This window comes from Peromyscus eremicus, chromosome 14, assembly GCF_949786415.1.
Source record: "Peromyscus eremicus chromosome 14, PerEre_H2_v1, whole genome shotgun sequence".
NCBI classification, from domain to species: Eukaryota; Metazoa; Chordata; class Mammalia; order Rodentia; family Cricetidae; genus Peromyscus; species Peromyscus eremicus.
In genome coordinates, this window is record NC_081430.1 from 51939502 (window position 1) to 51966389 (window position 26888).

At 47.8% G+C, this 26888-nt stretch overlaps 1 protein-coding gene across 1 annotated transcript; it reads left to right on the plus strand.

The window, feature by feature from the left end:
* The first annotated feature begins 7472 nt into the window (after window positions 1-7472).
* On the plus strand, window positions 7473-15990 carry LOC131924519 (serine protease inhibitor A3N-like). Its single transcript, XM_059279835.1, has 5 exons — window positions 7473-7604; window positions 9491-10144; window positions 12384-12657; window positions 13493-13643; window positions 14575-15990. The coding sequence occupies exons 2-5, from the start codon at window positions 9508-9510 to the stop codon at window positions 14773-14775; spliced, it is 1263 nt and encodes a 420-aa protein (XP_059135818.1). The 5' UTR covers window positions 7473-7604; window positions 9491-9507; the 3' UTR covers window positions 14776-15990.
* Window positions 15991-26888: the final 10898 nt, after the last annotated feature.

Sequence of the window (26888 nt, forward strand, 5' to 3'; positions counted from 1 at the left end):
AACTAGTGTCTGGTCCTGGGATCCTATACAGTAGGTCATCAACACTGGGACCCACCTCAGCAAGTGCTGGTGAGGATGCAACAGGGTCTTAGGCATGAAGGACAGAGCAACAGTGGTAACCTTTGTGGTCCCTGTGGGGAGAGAAAAAGAAGAGTAGGAAGAGAGACTTCTGCCTAGGGAAGAATCCACTGTGAGACACTGCTTTCATGTTGAAATGATACACCTGAGATAGTTACTAACAACAATAATATTAAGAAAATCAATGGCTTAAATACTTTTATTAATGGTCAGACAAAGAATGAGCTCATGCCTACAAAACATCTGTAGGTGCCCAAGCTCAGGGACACAGCATGTTTAAAGGCAAAAACTACAAAGACCATAATTTATATACAGTTAGATGAAGGTCATATTAATTTAAAATGTTCTTTCCTGACAGAGCAGAGTTACTATTTCAATCACAACATGAATAATAATTTGGGGTTACAGCTTCTTTGTTTATTGCAGTTTCCTTGCATATTCTGGTCAATTCTGTGCACCACGGACATGTCCATGGAACTCTCAAATACATGTGAAGGCTGACATGACTATGGTGGGGAACAGAGAGGGTTGAGAACTGTGTGAGCAAACATAAGATGGAGTCATTATGAAGGATTTACCTAAAACATTTCAGTGTGAGCCTGAGTGTTGACTTGTGACATGTCTGTCTTTACTCTCTCCCTTGGTCCTAAGGACTAAGAGGGAGACTGATCTTCTCTTGCATATGCTGATACAGAATAAGTTGCCCAAAAATGCACAACTTGAAACAATAAACACAGAATATCTCAGTGTCAGGCACTCATGAGGACCCAGGCTGGGTGGTTCCTCCTCAGGGTTACTCATGAGTCCCACTGTTGGCTGAAGACTTGACAGAGGTTCCATATCCAAGTTCACTCTCATGACCATTTTCTTTTTCTTTTTTCTCTTGTACTCTGAACTGAACCCAGGGTCTTGTGCTTGTTGTACAAGCCCCCTACCACTGAGCTAACCCCCAGCCCTCTCATGACTTTCGATGGGAAATCTCTCTGGACCTACTCAAAGGGCTTCTCAGATCTAACTTCTGAAAAGGAATCAAAAGATATCAAGAGAGAGGGAAAAGAGAAGAAACAGAAGAGAAAGAAGGAGGTGGGGAAAGCAGGAGAAAAGAGGAGGAAGTGAGGGGAGAAAAGAAGAGAGAGGTCAGGTGGGGCTGGGGAGGGCCCTGGGAAAGAACTGCCAGAGCTGAGGCTGTACACACATGTAATCCCAGCACTAGAATGGCTGAGACAGGGAGACCTGGAGTGTGAGGATAGCCTGGGTATGTTAGTTGTTATCCTTGTTGATGGGTCTCAATACCCAACAGAAGCAACCTGAATGTAGAAAGATTAGTTTCAACACTTGAGTGTTGTGGATATCACTCTGTATGCTGTGGATGTGTTGCTCTGATTTGGCTGATAAATAAAATGCTGATTGGCCAGTAGCCAGGCAGGAAGTATAGTATAGGTGGAATAAGCAGAGAAGAGATTCTGGGAACAGGAAGGCTGAGTCAGAAGACGCTGCCAGCCACTGCCATGAGGAGCAAGATGTAAAGATACCGGTAAGCCAGGAGCCAAGTAGCAAGGTATAGATTTATAGGAATTGGTTAATTTAAGATGTAAGATCTAGGTAGCAAGAAGCCTGAGCCATTAGGCTATACAGTTTTAATTAATATAAGCCTCTGTGTGTTTATTTGAGTCTGAGTGGCTGTTGGCCTGGGTGAGACTGGAGAAAACTCCAGCTACACTTGAGTTCTTGACAAGACAGGCAGGATGACAGTCCACGTTTCAATATAAGGCTCCAGACGCAGATCAGCTGGTCCCATCTAAAGAATCAGGAAATAGAAAACTTGGTCAAAATTCAGCCAGTTAAATTCCTCTAGCTTACTGTATTAGTCAAAAGTTATCCACAGGACTACCAAAGCAGTGTCATCAACAGGAGGACAAGAATTCAAACCATGAGCCTCTGAGGATCATTTCACATTCAAACCATAACCCTTCACTACATAGCAAGGTTCCATTTCCTAAAGCAAAACTGAAGAAAACCCAGTGGGTAGAGTGAAAGGCAAATCTGTCTTTTCATAACTCAAGCCTGTGTCTCCCTCCTTGTTTGCTGCCCACATCTACCCATAAGATGAAAGTGATAACTGACACTCTCACAGAGAAAGCCACCACCTCAGTGCAGAATTTACATGGCTCACAATGAAAACCTCACGAATGTGCAGAGTGGAACATTGTTATATTGATTTAAATTATCATGGGTTATGACTTAGTCCCCATAAATACCCATTCATCATTGAATATATGAAGTAAATGGGCCATTAAATTTCAGCTGTTAGGGTTCTCTAGAGAAACAAAACTTATACCATGATTCTATATTTAAAAAAAAAGGAATTTATTAGAATAGCTTAAAAGCTGTGGTCCAATTGGTCCAAAAATGGCTGTCTACCAATAGAAGGTCCAAGAATGCAATAGTTGTTCAGTCCACAGGCCTAGATGTCTCACCTGGTCTTCAGTTTATGCTGGAATCCTGAAGAAGTAGGCCCTGATGCCAGGGAAGAAATGGACTTGCCAGGAAGAATGTGAGTAAGCAGGCAAAGAAAGCAAGTTTCCTTCTTCCATGTCCTTTATATGGGCTGTCAGGCAAAGGTGTATTCCTGATTACAGGTGGATCTTCCTACCTCAAAAGATCCAAAGTAAATGTACCTCACCCTATTTAAAATTATTATTTAAGAAACATTTCTTGACAGGTATAGCCTGATGCTTGAGTTTTACTTAATTCCAAATGGAGTCAAGTTGATGATCAATAGTAGCCATCACAAGTCCACCCCTTGTCTACTTGACACACATCATGTCTCCTTAATTCATGCCTAACTTCAGATTGAAAATAATAATCAGGTCTTAGCTATGTCTTACATGGGTTAACAATCATATGTACAATTACAAATACAGTATATATCTAACATGTCAAAATCATAACTAACATGATATAACTATCCTTCATCTGACCACAAATGCATTATTAATTTTATAATAGGTAGTAGTATTCCTTGGGAGTCATTCTTTTAGTGTGTCTACAAGAATATTATATCTATTGATATTCTCTGAATTGATGTTACATTGCATGATAAAGAAACTGAGGAAAGAAAATACTAATATCTCTACAAATACACTCTTAACCAAAAAAAAATGACAGGAACACTTATGTCTATTATAATCCTAGTTTCTGGAACTGGTCACCAAGCCTCACCTGTATTTATACCTATGTTCCTCTTCTACACATTCTGTATTTCTTCCACACTCAGCAAGCACCTTACCAGGTCTTTACTCTTTCCTGGACAAGTGACCCATGCCTTCATGCCCTTTGTCATCCTGACTGGATTAGGTTGTTATGGTTTCCCCTGACTTTAATCTCAGGACATGGTAACACAAAGAGACTCCCTAAAGGATCACCTGACTTATAGACAGAGTCTATCTTCCTTCTACTGTGGAGAAGCAATCCAATTCTACTTGGGAATCTGTACCAACCTCTCTACCTAACAGATTTATTCCATTCTTAGACTGTTGGATAAAAGGCATCAGAAACCCAAATAGCCAAGGGAAGTCTGACCTTTCAGTTCAGTGGAATGTTTGTTGTGTTTCCTGGAAGAAGCAATCCAACCTCTAGAAACACAACTTCTAGGCCAGCATAATTTAGATCATGGGAATAGGAGTCACAAACGTTCATTAAGATGACTAGGGGGGATAGTGAGTGGAATCACTCCCTTTTCACCTCTTATCTCCCGGATCTATGGGTCGTATGCTGTGGGATGTTCTGTATGGCAAATGTGTTGCTCTGATTGGTTAGTAAATAAAACACTGATTGGCCAGTAGTCAGGCAGGAGGAAGTATAGGTGGGACAAGGAGGAGAAGAATTCTGGGAAGTGGAAGGCTGAGTCAGAGACACTGCCAGCCCCCGCCATGAAAAGCAGCATGTGAAGATGCCGGTAAGCCACGAGCCACGTGGCAAGGTATAGATTTATAGAAATATATTAATTTAAGCTATAAGAACAGTTAGCAAGAAGCCTGCCACGGCCGTACAGTTTGTAAGCAATATAAGTCTCTGTGTTTACTTAGGTGGGTCTGAGCAGCTGTGGGACTGGCGGGTGAGAAAGATTTGTCCTGACTGTAGGCAAGGCAAGAAAACTCTAGCTATAGTCATGCCTATGGGAGAAACCATACAATATATTTGCTAATGATTTGCAGCATGTATCACTTTCTGGAGAATGCTACCACAGCCCTCTGGACTGTTGCCACATAATTGGCACTGTAACTGTTTTCAATAGGCCATCCTATCTCTCTATCAGGCCAGCTGCTTCAGTATGGTGGGGAACAGAGTAAGATCAATGGATTTGTACTTCTTGGGCTCTGAAGTGAGTTCCTTGATCAGAAGCAATACTGTGTGGATTGACATCATGGTTATTAAGACATTCTGTAAGTCCATGGATGATGGTTTTGGCAGAAGCATTCCACACAAGAAAGGAAAATCCATAACCAAAGTAAGTACCTACTCTAGTGTCTTAGTGTTCTATTACTATGAAGAGGCACCATGACCACAGCAACTCTCATAAAGGAAAACATTTAATTGGACCTTGGCTTACAGATCAGAGGTTCAGTCTCTTATCAGCATGTCAGGAAAGCATGGCAGCATTCAGACAGACATTATACTGGAGAGGAGCTGAGAGCTCTATGCTGTGGAATGTTCTGTATGCTGTGAATATGTGTTGCTCTGATTGATTGATAAATAAAACACTCATTGGCCAGTAGCCAGGCAGGAAGTATAGGCAAAACAAGAGGACAAGGAGAATTCTGGGTATAGGAAGGCTGAGTCAGGAGACACCAGCCTGCCACCCAGAGAGCAGCATGTAATGGCATACAGGTATAGCCATGGAAAACATGGCAACATATAGTTTAACAGAAATGGGTTAGTTGAAGTGTAAGAGCTAGTAAGTAGTGAGCCTGAGCTAATGGCTGAGCAGTTTTAATTAATATAAGCCTCTGTGTGTTCATTTGGGTCTCAGTGGATGTGGGACTGTGAGGCCATGGGAGCCAGGTGAGCACAGAAAAACATTCAGCTACAGTTCTACATCTTGATCTGCAGGCAACAGGAAGTGAATTGAGACACACTTCCTTCAGCAATGCTACATCTACTGCAATAAGGCCACACCTCCTACTAGTGCCACTCCCTATGGGCCAAGCATTCAAACACATGGGTCTATTGGGGCCCACCACCACATCCAGTAAAGACAAGCCATTTTCCTATTCAAGAAAAAAGTGATCCAATGTGGTCAACCTGCCACCAGGTCATTGGCTAGTTATCTAGGAAAATGGTGCCATATGTAGGGCTCAGTGTTGGTATATTGGCTGACTGATCTGGCACTCAGTGACAAATGTAGCCAGGTAAGCCTTGCTTACTGGTGGTCCATGTTGTCATACCTATGTATAACCCTTATCTCTATCACCATGACCAGTTTGCTCATAGGCCCCTTGCTGGCTGGTCTTATGTCAACTTGGAACACAAACAGTTAAATTAAAGAAAGGAAGCTTAATTTAGAATATGCTTCCATAAGACCTGGCTCTAAGGATTTTCTTAATTAGTTATTGAAGAAGGAGGATGCAGCCCACTATGGCTGGTTGCATTCCTGGACTGGTGGTTCTATAAGAAAGCAAACTGAGCAAGCCAGGGAAGCAAGTCAGTAAGCAGCACCCCTCCAGGACCTCTGATTCAGCTCTTGGCTCCAGGTTCTTTCCCTTTTGAGTTCCTCTCCTAACTTTCTTCAATGATGAACAGCAATATGGAGGTAAAAGCCAAATAAACCTTTTCCTCCCCAACTTGCTTTTTGGTCATAGTGTTTCATCACAGCCATAGAAAACCCTATGTACGACAAGATGGTACCAGTGTAGTGTGCTATTGCTATGACAGACCTACTATATTTTGGGAAGGATCATATAAGGACTTTGGAACTTTGGAACAGAAAAGCCATTGAGTGTTGAGAGCTCAGTGGGATGTTCTGTGGAAGCTTGGAAGACAAGAATGTTGAGAGCTGTTCAGAGAATGGAGGTCTGGCTTGTGAAGTTCAGAGAGAGGTTTAAAGACTCAATCAGCACCCATGTGGAAAAAAATGACAGAAAACATTTTATATGACAGTGGGGTAGATATCCTTGAGCTGATTCATCCTGTCTGGATTGAAGGGGATCTGGGTGTCCTTGCCTGAGGTAGCTGACATTTGTGGGAAGGTTAGGGTGGCTTTTGGCAAACAGATATGCACAATGGATGATCTGCTTCTCTGAAACACAGAGACCTGCCTTTGGGCTTCTGTTTATTTAGCCAAAATCCTTCTTGCTAGGACCAGCACCTCCATTTTGGGGAGAGTAGTTTTGGACCTAAAACCTCTGCGTTGAGTCTCTAACCACACTGTTGACACAAACACCACAGCTCTCATCCTATGGGGAATAACAGACACTTTATAAGAGCCATCTTGAGCAACAATGAGCTGAGAACACAGATTTAAGTTGCCCAAATTCCATGTTCCAGTGTGTAAGAAGTTTCATAAAAACCTGATAACTACACAAAACAAAGAAAGCCCCAAATCAAGGCAAGTTGAAAATGCAGGGGTAGGAACCTCAGGGAAGCAGGTGCCTCAAGATCGGGGAGCTTCTCTACAGGTTCAAGATGTCATCTGCTGCCATTCTTAGCTTTTGGATTGAAGCTGGTTGTCTGCTAAGTGAATAGACTCTATTGTCACAAGGTTTGGTTCTGACACAGAGGGAGGAAACATGGCTGTTCCAGAGAGCAGCACTTAGCCCCTGAGAAGTTCATTAGCCTCTGACCTGCAGTGTTCCCATCTCTCTACAGTACTGAAATTCAGATCAGCCAGCCAGGCTCTGCAGACACAGATTCCTCTAGGAGTTTTCCTTCACTGCCAGACAAGGCAGCTTGCCTATCAAGTCTGAGAGCCAAAGAGGGGAGAGTGAGTCTCTATTGAGAATATGCCCATTGCTGCCCAACAGGATGGTCACACTGATGAAGACGGGGTTCTGTCAGGATCGAGGCATGTGTTTATTACTGTGTGAATTTCCCTAAAGAAACCAGGAATCATGGGCATAAAGTTGTTGTGTTCTTTTGGAAGTGATTAGAAAGTACAGGATAAATGTTAGCTGCAGCCCTATCTGTTGACAAGTGGGACAGGGATAGTGCACAGTCTGTTTGCTTCTGACATGCCCAGAATATCGGGTAGTCTTTTTTAGAACACTTTGGGCAATTTCCCATCAGAAGGATCTGCTAGCAGAAGCCTCTAAATGCAATATTACCAGAAATCATTCTGTCTGCCCATTTCCAGTCTGAGCACAGAGAACAGCTTGTCCACACTAGTATTTCCTAAGAAGAGGGAGGAGTCCCCAGTGGGGATAAATAAGCATTAGTGTGCTAGGGAGAACAACACACCAGGCAAGCAGCAACCCAGAACATCAGAACTCAGCTGTCATAGACACTGGCAGCGGCGATCAACTCTGCAGGTAATACCCAGGATTCCTACCTTCTGGGGACAGAGTTAGAACCTTCCTAGGACTGTTAGGTACTGGCAATGAGCTGAAGTCTTGGTCTGAAGGAGGAATGATGAGTTGTTTCCTGGGGCACTGGATTGGAATCAGGGGATATTTCTGGGGTGCATATGAATCTCCTTTCCAATCTTTCCAATCTAGGTTTTCATGTGTATGAAGATGTGGGTGCCATGGGCTATGCTCCTGGAGAGGGAATGGAGCCTGTTCCTTCTGACCCTCCACGGGGAGGAAGTATTGAGACCTTGCCTAGCCTGTGTGCTGCTATCATAGCTGGGGGGAGACAGGAGGGCTGCAGAGTCCGTCTGGAGGAGGTGGCAGTCCTGCCATGCTTACAGCTGACAGGAGTTGCCTGGGGGTCAGGGACCCACTTCCCCCATAGATCCCATGGCTGAGCAGATCCGCCTCACCCTCAACTAGGGAAGCAAAGAAGGCCATAGCTCAGCCCCTGAGCCAGGTCTCCTGCTGCGCACACCTTGCAGCCCCTTTCCTCTGGAAACTATCCTGGCACAAAGTATTGCTCAGTGCTTTGCCAAAGAAATGCTTGCATCAGTCTGAAAGCAAATACAGCAGCCAACTTGCTGAGGTCCCTGGCTCCTCTGCAGGCGTCTCACATCCCTGGCGACATGTGGCTCAGCTCCAGCCCCTCCTTCCCCTGCTCCCTCCAGTCTCCTCCTACACTCTTCTGGTCTTCTCTCCCCTCTGCCTCCCCCTTGGCTCCTCCTCCTTTCTCTAGCCCTCCCTCCTCCCATCTCCCTGCCTGTCCACTTCCACTTTCTCGCTCCTTCTTGATCTCTCCAACCCCCTGCTGTCCCCTCCCTCCTCTTCCTGTCCCTCCCACTCATTTACTATCCACTTTCACCTTTGGACACCTGAACAAATGTTCAAGGCTAGTTGTGGGTGTCTGTGTTTACCATGATGACAACCCCTCAACAATAGTCCTTTAGGATGCTTGTGGCCCCCACTCCAGGGGTGGATGGAAGAGATAGCCCTCTAGACATTCCCTACAACTAACCCATTGACCCATAATAAGCCAGACACTTACCAATAATGTAAACTGGGTCACTCACCAAGCTTCTGAGAGAAGTCTGCCCATTTGCCTGCTACCACACAGCCATCCCAAGAGCCAAAACAAAATCTGGTCCAGGGGACAGAGACTGACATCACTCACCTTTCTTCCCACCAGGAAGCCTTTCAAACCTGAGGTTCAAAGCAACATGTAGTTCCCTGGCAGGACTGAAAGAACCTTGCCCTGTTTGACCTCCCATGACCTGTTCTGGAGGTGCCAAGGCTCTGGCACGACACCAGATGTCTCTGGTGCTGCCTCTCAATTATTCCTCTCCAGGTCCAGCTTCATGTACCACATTCTGTCAAGGGCTTTGAGATTTCCCAGACTTTTCATCAAGAGGCAAGTTTAGAGCCTGTGCTAACCACTTCTTCAAGGACCCTAAGTTCTGCCTACGGGGAGGGGGTGTGAGTGCAAAGGAAGAGGGTCCCCAGCCTTCTAATGAATCCTTCTGCAGGAGAGAATGAGAGGAGACAATTTGACCAGACCGGGCTCGTCCCACCCCTCCACTCCTCTTCTGGCTTCTCTGTGGACCTGGCGTGTCCATTCCCCTCTCTGGGTCTTGGTTCTCTGTGAGGAGACTGGGCTACTACAATGCTTCCTCCAGTGCTGATAACAGGAGCACATTCTGTGGGACTGCCATCTGAGTGACCAGAGCACCTCCCATGCACAGTCACAGAGGCAGCAAAGGGCAGCAGAGCAGGGACACAGTGCAGCCCTGTGGGAGGACAAGGACACCACTTGGTCCTCCCAGACTCAAAAGATCTTTACTTTTCAGCCTGGAGAGCAGAGAAGATGGCCCTCCGTGTAGCTCTGGGGCTCTTGATAGCAGGGATCTGCCCTGTTGTCCTCTGTCAATCAGATGGCACATTGGGAAAGGACACCGAAGTCCATGAAGACCAAAAGAATGGGACACAAATGGACAGTCTGATACTGGCCTCCATCAACACTGACTTTGCCTTCAGCCTCTACAAAGAGTTGGCTTTGAAGAATCCAAATAAAAATGTTGTCTTCTCCCCACTCAGCATCTCAGCTGTTTTGGCCATCCTGTCCCTGGGAGCAAGGAGCAAAACCCTGGAAGAGATTCTAGGAGGTCTCAAGTTCAATCTCACACAGACCCCCGAGGCAGACATCCACAGGGGCTTTGGGCACCTCCTCCACATGCTCACTCAGCCAGGAGATCAGGTGAATATCAGCATAGGCAGCATGATATTTGTTGAAAAGCACCTGCAGATCCTGGCAGAGTTCAAGGAGAAGGCAAGGGCACTGTACCAGGCTGAGGCCTCCGTGACTGACTTCCAACAGCCTCATGAGGCCAAAAAGCTCATCAATGACTATGTGAGGAAACAGACCCAGGGGAAGATCAAGGAACTGATCTCAGATCTAGATGTGAGGACAGTAATGGTGCTGGTGAACTACATCTACTTTAAAGGTAAGACTGCTCACTGTTTGGGGAGTAGAGAGAAAGAATGGTGACTGGGAACCTTGTATTCTTATGCTGACCACTGGAAAGGTGGTGCTCACAAGCCTGGAGACATGAGTGCCTCCTTTCTTTCTACACACAGGCCTTACCTCTCCCCTAGGATTTTTTTGGATACAGTTGTGGTTCCTGGCACATACTACACAGAACTCCTGAGCTCTAAGTCTAAGAGGGCTCCTTATGGCTGTGACTTAAACTTATAAACTAGCAGAATGCATAGGTTGCGTGTCCAGTCCTACCTGTGTTGGGAGAAGCCAGGGCTGCTCCCTGCAGAGATGAGGTCCCATAGTCTGCCCTCTCCATCATTTCTAATCTGCTCCTGTAGAAGGTGTCCATCCCTACTGGAGAACCTCTGCCTCTAGGAGACTCCAGGTGGGCTGGGGACCTCTTGACCTAAGGAGCCTACCTACCCATCTTATGGTGAAAGTAGCATGTCCCATAACTACTGAAGAGCCCTGTGGGCAATTCCTGTTCAGGACCTCTCCCTTGAGCCATTTTGGTAATGAGCTGGGCCTGGACATGGGAAACCAGGGATGCAGAAGCAGACACTAATGAGAGGGAAGTGTCAGCCATGCAGTGTTCTGTGTTTAGGGTGTGGGTGCCTCCTGGAATTTTGCTTTTGTAAAATTGCTAGCCCAAACATCCTGAAGGTTAGAATGCCCAAGATATACTCCAGGGCCAGTGAGTCTGATGAGAGTTGGGTGCAAGAGAGCTGGGAGACTCAGTCTGATATGTAATCAGTAAAAGTAGTGGGGGGACTTGCAGAGCCCACACCCACAACACCCTGCTTGACAGAGACCAGGGAGTTAGGAGACAGCCCAGAACTTGGAATCTGAGAGAAGTCATGATGTAATCAGATCTGGGTTGAATTAAGGATAGTGCAGTGTAGATGTAACTGACCATCTTATTAAATAAGAAACACAGAACCAATGCAAAGAAGAAAACCAAGATCAGAGCTAAGAGCCTTACCTGCCTGCTGCAGCTATCCTCTTCAGCCAAGAGACCTCTCCAAAAGAGAGCTACTTCCAGTCTATTTGTCTTTATATAGACTTTCTGTTCTGCCTTCTCATTGGTTGTAAAACCAACCGCATGACTGCCTCGTCACTGTCTTTTGTACAGCCCTTCAGGTCTTCTGTGGTATTGAGATTAAAGGCGTGTGTCTCCAATGCTGGCTGTATCCTTGACCACACAGAGATCTACCTAGCTCTGCCTACCAAGTTCTGGGATTAAAGGCGTGCACCACCAACGCCCAGCTTTTGCTATGGCTCTAATAGCTCTGACCCCCGGGCAACTTTATTTACTAAACATACAATTAAAATCACATTTCAGTACAAATAAAATACCACCATAGTGCAGGGCAGAGGGAGGGCAGCATCTGAGACAATGAACAAAATCTCAAGGTGGCCATGGACAGAAAAAGAGGCTAGGAGGACAGAGGACAGGAGGACAGGATGGCTGCAGAACTGCTGTGGGCTGGGAATGGTGGAAGCAGAGTGATGGCCTGAAGGATGGCTGGGCATGGCTCTCTAGCCTCAGGACCCAAGCTCCAATGCTGCTTGGCTGTGAGGTGGACATGCATGTTTAGGCTGCTAGATTCTAAGCCCAAGAAATTGTTTCAGTACCAAGCTCTGTAGGGATCCAGGATAAGTCTGAATGGGATATCTGTGATTTGTAGAGGTGGCCATAGCCCATGTGTGACATGAGGACTAGTTACTCACATTTTAGTCAGCAATCTATGGGACCATGGACTGCTCACAGTGTGGGAGAACACAGTCTCTCTTGTCCTGTTTTCCCTAAAAATCTGTCTCACAAGACATTGCCTTCTAGACATGGCTCCTCCTGAGGAAGAAGGGATCCTCAACACTCCCCAGGCTCCAGTCTTCCCACTTTTAATCTCATCTATCTGTTACACATCCCATGCCCAGAACCCTAACAGTTGCTCAGGAGCTCAAGTAGCCAGGCTTTGGTTTGAGGTTCCCCTTTCCAAACCAAGCTTGGAGTCTCTTCTCATCTCTAGGAACTTGTCCACCTACAAGGGTTTTTTTTCCCAATCCAGACTATGCAACCTAAAGGACACTCTGTGTTGTTGAAGTTGGATTGATGGCTGTCACAACACAGGAGCTGGACAGAAATGGGACAGAGGTGGGGTCTCTCAAGTGACATCACAAACTGATTACCTGTTCATCTTTAGGAAAATGGAAGATGCCCTTTGACCCTGAAGATACTTTTGAGGCCAAGTTCTACTTGGGCAAGAGGAGGACTGTGAAGGTGCCTATGATGAAAATTGAGGACTTGACTACACCCTACTTCTGGGATGAGGATCTGAACTGCTCTGTGGTGGAACTGAAGTACACAGGCAATGCCAGCGCCCTGTTCATCCTCCCTGACGAGGGCAGGATGCAGCAGGTGGAAGCCAGCTTGCAACCAGAGACCCTGAGGAAATGGAAGGACTCTCTGAGGCCCAGGTGAGTATCCACAGGAACCAGAGCTGGCCTGGCTCCCCATCCTGGTGTCCATGTCCCTCAGAGTCTCACTAGCACCTAATGTAATGATTAGAGAGACAACAGAGACAGGCAGAGTGGGGGTGAATTTCCCTCTGCTGAGAATTCCTCTGTGTCTAACAGGCTGTAATTACAGGGAATCTTGAATCGGTTTTGGAAGGCAGAGAGGAGTGAGGTTGAGATGAGATCAGCTCTGAGAATCAACTCTGCCCGGTGTAGCCATCTCATCCCCTCATTCATTCACTATTCATTGAATAATGACTTGAAGACCTACTATCCACCGTGTTCTGACTTAGACCCTGAGAGTATATCAGAGACTCAGCACAAAATTCTTACGCTTGAGGGTTCCTCTTATAATTGAGGAAGAGAGAGTGGGGAGATGGAAATGCAACTAATCATTATTTGATTAGTTAAAAGGTGAGGAGGGGTGAGATTGAGAAGGGTTCAAGGATTAGGAAAGCTGGAGTCAGATGCAGAGTGAAATTTAATATACTAGTGTCATTAGGAGATGTCTGAGGGTCTACAGGACAAGCGAAGGACTCCATTTTGTGGATCTTGCAGGAAAGCATTCTCCTCAGAGGAACAGGAAGTACCAAGCCTCATTGCCTGGCCCCTGTAAACACTCTCAGGCACTGATGGGTAATTAATGCATTAGGAAGAGGAAAATCAAATGCTCTAGGCATGGATGGAAAGAGGGCTGTGCTCCAGTGAGAGGGCTGTCTCGGGTTCTCCAGCTATAAAATGGGTTGATGGGGCAATGGAGCCCAGGAACTCTTACATTTCCCCTTTTCATTCTCAGGATGATTGATGAGCTCTACATGCCCAAGTTCTCCATCTCCAGTGACTACCGCCTGGAGAACATCCTTCCACAACTGGGCATCAGGAAAGTCTTTTCCACACAGGCTGATCTGTCTGGGATCACAGGGGCCAAGGACCTGAGTGTCTCTCAGGTACGCCTAGAAACACTGGGTGGTTCTCATTGGTGCCTGAATGTGGGTGGTAAAGGCCAGGTGGTGTGTGGGGAAATGGCAAATGTGTGAAGAAGCCTGCATTTCTGAGATTCCCTCATCCTGGGAGAGTTGGATTACAGCCTAAATACTCCTGCTGGATACCATGCAGCTAGTCCCTTGTCTACACCCTGAACAAAATCTCCCCCAGGAGCCCAGTGCTTGGTGTTAGACCACCATAGGCACCAACCTGTGTTATAATGCGGATGCCAACCACAATCTGCTGCAGGGCAAATGCACTTCCAGCCTCAGCTTTTTCACTGCAGAGCTGGCCAGCACTTCTTGACGAGCACCCAGAACAGCAGCAGTAAAGGAAATCATCAAGGAATGAATGGCAGTTGGGATGAAAAGATTAAGAATAGGGGAGAAGACTTAGGACCCCACACTATATTCCCAGTTGCAGATTCTGGCAATGTCTGGTGTTCTGTCCAGTGCCCACTCTGAGGCCTGGGCTCAGCTCTACACCAGCAGGGCATGGCAGTCTGGAAATGAGAAGCCATGCCCTGTGCATTCCTGATGTGTGTCCCAAGGAGACTGGAGCAGGAGGGATGCTGTAGCCCACAATGGCTTTCAGCACCCTGGCTTTTTATCTGGGTCTCCTGAGAAGTTGCCTGTGGAATAAGCACTGGAGTTTCCTACTCCCATCCTCCAATTTGAGGATGGGTTTGAGGGTAACACAGATCCTCAGAGACTGAGCAGACCCAGGGCATGCCTCATCTCACATCCTGAGAAGAGACTTGGAAACACCAGGGGTAGAGCTCGCTGTAGGAACAAACAACCTCACCAGCAGCTGAGGCCAGCAGTGGATGCTTGCTCCAGCAATCTCCTCTCCTGCCCTCCCTGGTCTCCAGTGAGTGATGTCTTTCTCCTACAGGTGGTCCACAAAGCTGTGCTGGACGTGGCTGAGACAGGCACAGAAGCAGCTGCCGCCACAGGAGTCAAATTGGTCTTAATGTCTGCAATATTGGACCCATTTATTTTGAGTTTTGACAGGGCATTCCTGATGATGATCTTTGACACAAATACTCAGATCCCACTCTTTTTGGCCAAGATCACAAACCCCAAGAAAGGCTAGAACTTCCCAAGTGGTAAGCCTTCTTCCTGGGAGCCAGGAATTGAGCCTGTATGTGGATCTCTATGTGCATTTTGGTTTCCATGCTCTGGTTGGCTGTGGCATGCCTGGACTGGACAGTGACAGTGACTAACTGTATGACTCAAGCATGCACAGGGCACTGGGGACAGTCAGTGTCAGGCTCCCAGTCCTCCTGACAGCACTAGTTCATGTTCCTGAGCCTGAATTCTGTCTTTGTTGCCCTCCCTGCTGCCATTCCTTTATCTGCCTCTACCCAAAAGCCTGGGCCCTGGCAGATAGGCTCAGTCCCTATCTAGGCTGTGGCGATGTCTGCCTTCAGCTTCTGCGGGCTGGATAGGTCTATGCAAACTTATAGTTCAATCATGTGAACCTCAGTCCCAGCACCGAGAAGGACACCTGCCGCCTGGAGTCTTCTTCCAACATCTGGGACCACTGTGTGCCCAGTTCCTGCCTCAAACTCTGCCTCTTGTGTCCCTTGCAGGGGCTCCTGACCCTGCCCACATCTGGCACAGTGTTGGAGCCCTCTTTCCTACAACTCATGGAGTCAGTTGGTCAGACCAGCTCCTTTCCCCCAGTACACCTACTTAGGGCACAGGAGCCTTTTTCTCGGTTCCCCACTGACCAGCCTCACACAACAGATGGATGCCTCCACCTTCCTCACCCAAAATGCAGTGCTTGGAGCCAAGGATCAATAAACACATAACTGCACAGAAAGTGTCCAGGCCGTGTTCACTCAGCTCCTATTGGCAGGGGTATGGCCTCTAGTGACCACAGAGTAGTAGAGATTGTCACTCACAGTCTGTGACTCATGTGTTGGACCTCTAACTTACATGCTTATTGCAGCTCAAAGGGCTTGGGGTCAAGGCCTAGGACCAAACCCAAATGCCCCCTTGTGAAAATCAGATTTGTACCGAACTGAAGTTATATGAACACCCTTATACCCATCAGCAGATTCGTTCACTTTCAACACATGGCATACATGTGTGCACACATATATGTTCATATATACACATCCGTCTGTACACACACACACACACACACACACACACACACACACACACACACACACCTCCATATCTTCCCCCCTCTGGAATGTTTTGAAGTAAATTCTACACCTTCTTGTTTTCTAAGAACTTTTCCTCTCCCCCACCATATAGACTCATGTGACATAGAAGCAGGCATTCTGAAGTATTCAGCATGGTGACAGTTAGTTCCCTGAGCTCCCAATGCTGTACAGCTCTTGGATATGAAGGGAGCTGGAGAGGGTTAGGTTTCCAAGCACTGGCCTTTCCTCAAACAACAAAAATCCCTCAAAGTGTTTGCCAGTGACAGCAAAGCCAAAAGGCATACCAAGGACGACAGTAAAATGTCATTAATTATGTCAGATTCCTCATGAGATGGGTTTTCTCTCTGGGGAGGGCACTGGAACTCGAACTCAGAGCCTAACAAATACTGAGAAAACTCCCTCACACTGAGTCACCCCAGCCCTCTTCTTACATTTCTGCTTTGACACAGTGCCTCACTAGGCTGCCCTGATTAAACTCACATAGCTCCTCCTTGGCCCCAAAGAAGGAGCAGATGAAATGACATGAAAATGTGCTTCTCTGTCTCCTCACTGTGGTAGGGCAAAGCCAGTGAACTGTCAAGGAGGGGCCACAGCTGGAAAAGTCCACCCCAGCAGGCCTGGGGGGGCACAGAGGAGTACTGCTCTCTACTCCCAAAGACTCTGGGTGCAACCTGATCCCCCTGCCCTGCCTTGGCCCCCCCCACTTCACTAAAGTTCCAGTGAACAAAGACAGCAACTGGGCCTTCCCTCTGCCTGTCCTGGCCTTTCCCATCATTAGAGCTTAGAAAACCTCCCCTCAGGTCTCACATTTCCTTCCTGCCTGGGCCTAGTATAGTTTTTATCCACCAACATGATTTCCCAGTTGGTCTAGCTTCAAACTATTTTAGTCACTTCTGAATGGATTCCAGAGCCGTGGATGAGTCACCCCCATCACCCCTCTCCATAGCTCCTGACAATCATTACACTTCGCATACATATTAATTCCCACGTTCTGCATATTGCATGCTCTGTGATGGAGTCACATCACACAGACCCTACTGTGTCTGGCTTCCACTGAGCTCATGGGTGTGCTCACACACACTGCAACAGGAAATGGCACCTCCTTCCTTTGTCTAGCATACTAACAGTGTTTGGCTAGAGCAGGCTGCTCATCCATTCATTGGTTGGTAGGCCCTTGAGTTGTAAGCCCTTGGCTGACGATGAAGAACCGTCCTGGGGACTGGCAGCACCTGTCAAGTCCTTAGTTCCTGTTCCTCTGAGGACATACCTACAGTGGAAGAGCTGCATCATGGGACTGTCAACCTTTCCAAAGATATCACCCCTTTCTACGTTCCTACTGGCTGTGTAAGAAGGCTTTGAATTCTACCTACCTGCAAAGACATTAATTACCTACCTTCCTTTTACGTTTTTAATGAATTCATCAGCTCACATTTATGTATTTGGTGATTTTTGTGTGTGTGTGATAAAACCCATGGCTTCTTGCATGATAGACACCTTTAGGAAGGTATGGTCTTCCTGACCAGTGGGTGTGTGTGGTGGCTTTGTCATCCAACTGTTCGAGTTCTTTAGAATTCTAGGTACAGATGCCTGAGGTGCAGACATTTCCTCCGATCCAGTGTGTCCTCTCAGTCTCACAGTACTGGGACCCAGAACTTTGCATATTCAAGGCAAGGCAGCATTCTACCACCAAACTCCACCCTAGCTCTTACTTTCTTTCTCTTTTGTGGTAGTTTGAATAAGAATGGCCCCAGAGGTTCATATATTTAAATGCTTAGTGAGTAGCAGCATTTGAAAGGATTAGGAAGTGTGGCCTTATTAGAGCAACTTTGTCACTGGGGGTGGGCTTTGAGGTTTGGAAAGCCCAAACTAGGCCCAGTGGCTATCTCTTCCTGCTGCCTGCAGATCCTGATGTAGAACCCTTAGCTCCTTCTCCAGCACCATGTCTGCCTGCATGCTACCATGCTTCCCACCATGCTGACAATGGACTAAACCTCTGAAACTGTAAGCAAGCCCCAATTAAATGTTTTCCTTTATGAAAGTTGCTGTGGTCATGGTGTCTCTTCACAACAGCAGAACCTTGACTAAGATATTCTTGAATATTTATTTAATGTGTGTCTATGTGTTTATGAATGTGTATGTGTACATCCATGTGCATACCCATAGGGAGGTCAAAGATCAACCTCAGCTGTCATTCATTTTCAGGTGCCATCCATTTGGTTTTTAGAACGGGGTTTCTTCATAGGCCTGGAAGTCACCAAATTGCTGAGGGTGGCTGGCCAGGGACTCCCAGGGATCCTCCTGTTTCTAACTCCCCAGAGTTGGGATCATAAGTTCATGTTACTTTGGGCTTTTTTGTTTCTATTTCAGGGAATATATCTCAAGTCCTCATGCATGTGAGACCAGCACTTTACCCACCTGACCTTGTCCCCAGCCCCCAGCCCCTTGATAGTGTCTTTAGATGCACAAAGCTTGACTCACCTCAGGCCCAAAGCAGAGAATCCAGCAGACCCCGGCCTGCACTCTCTGAAACTGTGGTCAAACCAAACCTTTTGCTTCTCTCAGTGGGTTATCTCAGATGCGCTGTCCCAATGACAAAGGGCTAGCTCACCCACCCTTTTCAAAGTGTCAATCCATGGTCATCCTCTCAGAAGGCTCTGGAGTCTGGCTGTGATGGCTTTAGGGGCAGAAAGTTCAGTGAGGACCAGGCAGTTCCCAGTGGTTACCCCCTTGGGGATCCACACATACGGGTGGAGTTACCCTTACATTTTCCTCATCCATAAAAGTAATTAATGATGGTATGTAGGATTGTCAGGAGCTATGGGGAAGAGCAATGGGGGTGACTCATCAGGGGCTCTGGAATCCATTCAGAAGTGACTAAAATAGTTTGAAGCTAGACCAACTGGGAAATCATGTTGGTGGATAAAAACTATTCTAGGCCCAGGCAGGAAGAAAATGTGAGACCTGAGAGGAGGTTTTCTGAACTCCAATGATGGGAAAGGCCAGGACAGGCAGAGGGAAGGCCCAGCTGCTGTGTCTTTGTTCACTTGAACTTTAGTGAAGTGGGGGGCCATGGCGGGGGAGGGGGAGCAGGTTGCACCCAGAGTCTTTGGGAGTAGAGAGCAGTGCTCCTCTGTGCTCTCCCCAGGCCTGCTGGAGTGGACTTTTCCAGCTGTGGCCCCTCCTTGACAGTTCACTGGCTTTGCCCTCCCACAGTGAGGAGACAGAGAAGCGCATTTTTGTGTCATTTCATCTGCTCCTTCTTTGGGGCCAAGGAGGAGCTATGTGATAGTGAGTTTAATCAGGGCAGCCTAGTGAGGCACTGTGTCAAAGCAGAAATGTAAGAAGAGGGCTGGGGTGACTCAGTGTGAGGGAGTTTTCTCAGTATGTGTGTGGTAGTCTGAATGTAATTGGCCCCCGTAAGATCATAAGGAGTGGCACTATTAGGAGGTGTGGCCTTGTTGGAGGAAGTGTGTCACTATGGGGGCAGGCTTTGAGGTCTCCTATGCTCAAGCTATGCCTAGTTCAGACCACTTCCTGTTGCCTGTGGGTCAAGATGTAGGACTCTCAGCTCCTTCTCCAGCACCATGTCTGCCTGCAAGCCACCATATCTCATCATGCTGATAAAGGACTAAACATCTGAAAATGTAAGCTAGCCCAATTAGATGTTTTATTTTATAAGAGTTGCCATGGTCATGGTGTCTCTTCACAGCAGTAGAAACCCTAACTATGACAGTACATGAGGCTCTGAGTTCAAGTTCCAATGTCCTCCTCAGAAAGGCAAACCCATCTCATGAGGAATCTGACATAATTAATGACATTTTACTGTCGTCCTTGGTATGCCTTTTGGCTTTGCTGTCACTGGCAAAAACTTTGAGGGATTTTTGTTGTTTGAGGAAAGGCCAGTGCTTGGAAACCTAACCCTCTCCAGCTCCCTTCATATCCAAGAGCTGCACAGCATTGGGAACTCACGGAAGTAAATGCCACCATGCCAAATACTTCAGAATGCCTGCTTCTATGTCACATGAGTCTATATGGTGTGGAGGGAAAAATTCTTAGAAAACAAGAAGGTGTAGAATTCACTTCAAAATATTCTAGAGGGGAAAATATAGATAGATAGATAGATAGATAGATAGATAGATAGATAGATAGATAGATATGTTTGATGCCACTCCATCTCCTTATATATATGAGTGTATATAGGTGTGTGTGTGTGTGTGTGTGTGTGTGTGTGCGCACACGCGCGCGCGTGCCATGTGTTGAAATGGTGGAATCTGCTGATGGATGTAAGGGTGTTCATGTTCCTTTGAGTTCTGTGCAAGTCTGATTTTAACAGGGGACCATTTGGGCTTGTTCCCAGGCCTTGAACATGAGCACTTCAAGGTGCAGTAAGCAGAAGCAAGGGAAGGAATGGATACAGGACTCTCATGGCAAACCCACATGTCTCCAAGAGAAAGTACTGAGGCACCGGGACTCGGGCAGACTGTGTGGGTGCTGCTTGCAGGAACAGCAGGAGGAACAGGGCACAAATAAAACCATAGCAAGAGGGCTGGAGAAGGACATCTGCCTCATAGACTTCTCCCTACACTTAGTCAGCCAGGTCACTTTTACTCCATCCTTGGCCCGGAGCCAGCTGAGGAAGGACCAGGGATGCAGTTGCTAAGGTTTAGGAAATCCTCTTCCTCAAAGTGCATACTCACATTTCTAAAGCATCTGAGTGTCAAATCCTGCTAACAGGTTGTTTTCCATCACCCACCATCACAGTGCTAAAAACACCAGAGCCTGCATGGATCAACCATTAGGACATGTTTTAAATAATCACAGAGCTCCCTGGAGAGGAGAACAGGGACTCGTGTGTGTCTGTTCCAGGCATGAGCAGCAGGCATCCACAATGTGCAGAAATGGACACTGGAGGAAGATGGCACTCTGTATTTCCTAGTGGCCTAGTGGCATTCATGTGTCACTAGATGTAACCTTCATGGCAAGCCTAGAGCTGAAAGGAGGCCAGGAGGAGAAACTGAGGCTCAAGAGAGTATTAAACAGCAAATAAGAGGTGGTTCTGGGCCTTGTCCTAAACTCTCACTCTGTTCCAAAAGTATCCATGCTCCCCACTTGTCGTCCGAATGGGCAGGGAGGGCAGGGCTGCTGTCCTGTGTATCTTTGTGCGGTGGACACTGAGCCAAGTGTGACTTCTGCTCAACCTGTGCACATGCCAAAGTCCAGCCTTCCATTGTCCTCCCTGCAAGGACCAACTCCTGTGCCAGGGCCACGTTGATCTGTTGAGTCTCATTTCAAGGGAATGTGGGGCCAGGGCTGCCCAATCAGCTTGCTGATCATGACACAGTCCACCACAACTCACTCTCCTACACACACACACACACACACACACACACACACACACACACACACACACGGGGGTGGGGTGCACTCCTTCTACTGTACACCATGGGCAGTGGGAGGTGGGGGCAGTGATGCAGACTCACCCTGCCCAGTGACCTCCAGCATATGCCATACCTCCGAAGCCCCACCCCTTTCCTTCCTCTCTTCTTAGCAGAGTGGATCCTCCTCTGCAGCCTTCTGGAGCTCCCCACCCTCCATGCCTCTGCTCTCTTCTCTCAGGACACCTCCCTTTGCCTTCCCTTCACAGAGCGCTGATCAGCCCTCTGCCACCTCCAACCCCGGAGCAGCTAGCTGTCAGTCAACTGTAGTTTTCTATTAGGTTTAGAACTTTCTTACTTAGAAAAAAAGGGGAAATGTACTGGGTATTCATTCCACCTATGACGTTGGGGTATCAACCCCCAGAGCGTAGCCCTTTGGCTAGCTTAAGACCTGAGGAACACGTACGTGGGACCCTTTGCTCTTGGATGGTGAAGACTGGGCCAGGCAGCATGAAACAGTGTGGGACCAGATCCCAGCCTTCCAGCGACTCTTGGACTGAAACTGCCATATTGAATATCAGTGAGTTCATACTCCATATAATCCCCTAATAAATAGATTCATTATCAGTAATCCATAGATTTCCTTTCCTGCATTAGGCAACTGGGTGAGAAGATGCAGGCTACTATGCTTCCTGTCCTGCCTGCTGGTGATCCATTTAAGGAGGGGCTCAGTGGGGGATGGAGCAGCTTTTCACTGCCCTTCACTGCATGAGGCAGGTTCAGCTCAAAAGTTCTGAGGTTGGGGGACCTTGGAGAATGCATCGACCACAATCAGAACCCTTACCAACAAGACACAGTGACATAAGAGAATAGGACTGCTGGGCAGGACACTGGACTAGAGACGGTCTGTCATCAGCCTAGCCACACAGCAGGTACTGCACCACCACAGTCTCCATGGTGTCTGCCGCCACCTCCCAGACCCAAGCCACCAGGCCAGCAGCTGAGGCCCATAGCCTATCCTCTGCATACAGTTCAAGTCCTCATTCACAGCAACAGTGAATGCATGAATGTGTGAGTGAATGCACGCATGCATGTATGATGAACATATGAATGTTAACTATAATGAGAATGAAGCCTCGGTCTTATCAGCAAACCAGGACATTCACCAAGGCAGATGGGCATGCGCAGAAGGGAACAGGCTGGTCCTCTTCATGGAGGAGGCTTTGCTGACAAGAGGTTTCCCAGCAGGCTCAGCCTCCTGGAAGGTGGGCCTTCTCTTGACTCCTCCTTCACAGACACTGAACTGGAGTTCAAAAAGTTTCAGACTGTCCAAGGCCACATGGGGAAATGACATCAGGGCATGTGGTGGCATGATGACAAATTCTGCTAATGATTAACCCAAACACAGAGTGAGCAGAGGAAAGTAGTTTATCACAGTGGGAGACAGAGATGGGTCAGGGAAATGCCTGTGATCTGAGGCAGGGGCCTGGATCCCCAGGATCCCCTTGGTCCCCAAGGTTGAGTGCATGAGCCAGCTGGGATATCTGCATCCACTCAATGCCACGCACTGGGAAATAAGCAGTGTATGAGGCAGCAGAATACCTCCCTGTGAAGTTAACTTCTTGTTGGGGAAGCTAAACCAACAGGGCATAGCATTCCAACAGCATGTAGGAAAAACAGAGAGAGAGAGAGAGAGAGAGAGAGAGAGAGAGAGAGAGAGAGAGAGAGGAGAGAGAGAGAGAGGGCCAGCGGTAAGGTGAGGCAGCTCCAGAGGTGCAGAGAGTTCAAGGAAGTGAGCAGCGAGCTGTGCAAACGGCCTCAGAACCTGGGCGCTACGCAGCTGACAGCCAATGCCAAGGTCCTGAGGCAGGAGAAGAGGCCCAATATCTGGGGTCAGGTGGAACCAGGATTCACAGGAGGGTCCACTGGTAGAGGAACTAGAACGGTCAGATGAGACATCCCCCCCACCCGCCCCCTGTGATTCGGACAAGTGTCAGCCGGAGTTCTTCCTGGGTCAGGAGAACTGCAGAGGACTTAGCCACTCCCAAACCCGGGGACAGGCATGGAGGAGGCATGAGCACCCTGGTGGCCCATAGAGTCCAGTCTTGGGTACACTCTGACCCCAGGGCACTCCCAGCAGATTGTGTGTGTGTGTGTGTGTGTGTGTGTGTGTGTGTGTGTGTGTGTGTTTCCGACAGAATGTTCCCAACCTCCCTTGACGACCTGCTCCACCTGGGATCAAGTCCAGCATCCACTTCCACCTCTTGCTTAGTTTAATGGCCCTCCTTAGCTTTCCCATCTGCTTATCTGTGGAATCAAGACGGAAGAACACCGTCCCCGGGAGGGCTAGGTGAGGTCACCAGAGGACACCCAGAAAGCACTGGTACAGGGAAGTGCTCTAGGAAGCCTATATGTTCTTGTCATTATAGCTGTCTTCCAGGCCACTGTAGCTTTCAGAGCAAGGAACATGGAGGAGGGGGGAACCGTTGATCACTGCACTCATGGCTGTGTCTCACTGGCCCTGATTGAGCAAGGAGCTTCTGATGCCATGGACCTTTGTCCCCAGGATGGCTCGTCCAGGCCTGCTCTGCCCTGCCACAAAGTCTCTGTGGGCAACATAGACTTTGCTTTCAGCCACTAGAGGAAGCTGGCCCTTCCTGTTCCAGGAGAAAACATTCTCCTCTCTCTGGCCAGCATCTCCTTGGCCTTGGCCACACTTCCCCTGGAGACCACAGCAGCCAGGAGAGCTCAGTCCCTGGTTGACGGAGACTTCAGCCTCTCCATAGTGCTGCAGCTGAGGTCCGGACTGGGTATATGATTTGCTGATCCAGCTGCCAGAGTGGAGCTCCCAGCTACTTTTCATGCTGGCCAGCACGGGCTCATTGGCCTGGGCCCCCAGACCACTCAGGACCTGAAGGGAGGCCCAGACATGTGTGGCATGTATACACAGAAGCAGACCCAAGAGAGGTTCTGGGCCTAGAACGAGAACCTCAGCCAGGACACTACAGCAGTTGTGGTGAATCACGTGTTCTTCAGAGGTAGAAGGTAGATATCCGACATCAGCCCCCACTTGCACCCCAGCCTCAATCTCTGCAGCAAATGGAAGCTCCTGTGCTGACTGACAGTGAGAAGTCACTCAGAAAATGTGGTGGCTGTGTCCTCGATCCTCTGTTTGAATGCCTCCAGTGGCAGGGGACTCACCACCTACCACATTTTAATGCTACTTGTTGAGTTCGTGTGTGAAGGTTCCCTACCTTCGGTGTGCACTGCTGGGGGATCTTGTTTGAAAAGCAGGTCCCACACCAATCCTAGGTGATTCTGATTCAGGGGCCGGGAAAGTCCAGGACCCAACCCCTGCACTGGAAGATCTTCCTTCCCTCACAGGTTTTTCTTCTGGGGTGGGGGGTGGGGGAGTAGGGGGGCACTATGACCTTCACTTTGAGTAGCACTGTAAACAACCCCAGGACCCTGAGTTACAGAGCGTGAACTCCCTCCCTCCAGAAAGTCTGGGAAGTGTGTGTGGAAACAGGAAGGGTCGTAAACAGAGGAGCAGGGAGGGCACCAGACAGAAAACAAAACTGACGTCTCTCAATAAAGTAGGCTGCCTGTTTCCACTCTTGCCTGGCTTGGAGTGATCAGCCAGCCTCGCAGGCCCTCTAGTGGCCATTTGGGAGAAGACAGCGGCAGGTGCTGGTTGTCCCTGGTTGCTCCCTTAGGGCTAGAGAGCCCTGCCACACTGTGTGTGCAGCAGCTGTGGGTCTCAGTCACTCAGGCCCTAGCTGTCTTCGACCCTGTCATCCTAGCGAAGCAATGTACATCTCAGCGGAGAAGGCCGACATTGGCGTTCCCAACTCACAGATGAGAAAATAGTTTTTATTGTCCTTGTTTTGAGACAGGGCCATGGGATGCCACCCACCTAAGGTGCCCTCCAAACTCTCCATCTGCCTGACTGCCTTCTGAGAGCTGAATTATAGATGCAAGCCACCATGCCCAGACAGAAAGCAATTTTTCTTTCTTAAAAAACAACAGATTGTGTGTGTGTGTGTGTGTGTGTGTGTGTGTGTTGTGTGTGTGCATTCACCTGTCACGGCAAGTATGTGGAAGTCAGAGGACAACTTTTGAGAGTCAGTTCTCACCACCCACCTTGTTGTGCAGGGTCTCGGGTGTCAACCACTGCACACAGTACTCCAGGCTCAGCACGTCCATCAGAGTCTTCTAGCTCCACCCCATCTTGTCTCAGGAGTGCTAGGATTGTAGAAACATGAGGCTTTTTGAGGTTTTGGGGATTGAACTCAGGTTTTCAGGCTTGTGTGACAAGTACTTTTGCCTATTAAGCCATTTTCTGGCTCTAGAACAGAATTTTAGACACAGAGAAAGAGAGTTCACTCATCCTATTAAGTGTCACTCAAGTATGCGCCTATGGATAGTCGTGGGACTCACGTTGAAGCATGCTCACACACGCACACTACATTCACAGTGAAATTCTTATTATGCATATGTAATTTTCTAGAGAGTCTCACTGTGGAGTTCTGCTAGTCTGGAAATTGCTATACAAACCCACCTGGCCTCAAACTCACAGAGATCCTCCTGCCTCTGCCTCCTGAGTGCTGGGACTAAAGGTATGTCCCATTACACCTGGCAAATCTATATTTCTTATCAAACCCTAAAGAGGGAGAGAGTGTTATTTCCATTAGAAAAATAAGGAGACTGAGGTCTGACAAATAGGCCCTGGGAACCTCAGCTCATCTCCACCTGCTTCAGAGGAGCTGTCTCCACAGTGACACAATTGTCTTAGAATTCACTACCTCCCAGAGACACGATGGCCTCAAACTCACAGAGATCCCCTTGTCTCTGTCTCCAAAGTGTTGGGATTAAAAACACGCACCACCACCGCCCAGCCTGTCTCTCATTTTCTTAAGCATTCTATTCCCTTAGTTTCTTCACAGCTTCTTGCCGAGTACAAGACAAAAATCCAGTTCCTCTAAATGGCATTCTCACCCTGCCCCTTGGTGCCATCCTAAGCTCTCTGTCCAGTCTTGTCCCCCACCTTCCTTCCATTGCTGCACTGATCCCACAAGTGTCCTGCATGTCCAGTACCTTTCCCCTCCTGGCCTTGGCTCAGACTGTTTGAAACATCCCAGAATGTTCCCCCCATCTCTAAATATACAAATTCCACACATCCTTCAAGATCCTGTGCGAATGTGTGTTTCCTTCTCTGTGAAGCTTCCTGTCAGGTTATCTCTCACCAGATGCAGAAGTAAGTCCCCTAGGCAACAATCCCCTTAATGTCCACTCTTCTCTGTCGAACCATGAGCTCCATGAGAGTCATTGCAATTCAATGGCCCCTGCTGTACCTGGCACAGTGGATTTTCTGTAATGGGCACCCTAGAAGCGTGTACTGAATACATCCTTGGATGAATGAGTGATGGGAGGAATGAAAATGAATTATCAAGAGGCAGTGAGTAATGTAGTCAATTGTGATTGGGTGAAAGAGTGGTCAGTTGGATGCAGAGAGAAGTGGATGGATAGATCCTGGTGTGATATTCAAAATATATCACAGCCAGTGTCATGCAGATGGAATCTGTGAAAATTTAAATAGATGAGTGGTTAAACTAATAGATGAATGTCTAGGTGAACTGTGGTGATATATAAAT

Excerpts from the sequence above, each read along its gene's own strand:
- LOC131924519 (XM_059279835.1), top strand. The coding sequence starts at position 9,508 with ATGGCCCTCCGTGTAGCTCTGGGGCTCTTGATAGCAGGGATCTGCCCT. Across the intron at positions 12,658-13,492 it reads AAGGACTCTCTGAGGCCCAG|GATGATTGATGAGCTCTACA; the intron begins GTGAGTATCCAC and ends TTTCATTCTCAG. Across the intron at positions 13,644-14,574 it reads AGGACCTGAGTGTCTCTCAG|GTGGTCCACAAAGCTGTGCT; the intron begins GTACGCCTAGAA and ends TTTCTCCTACAG.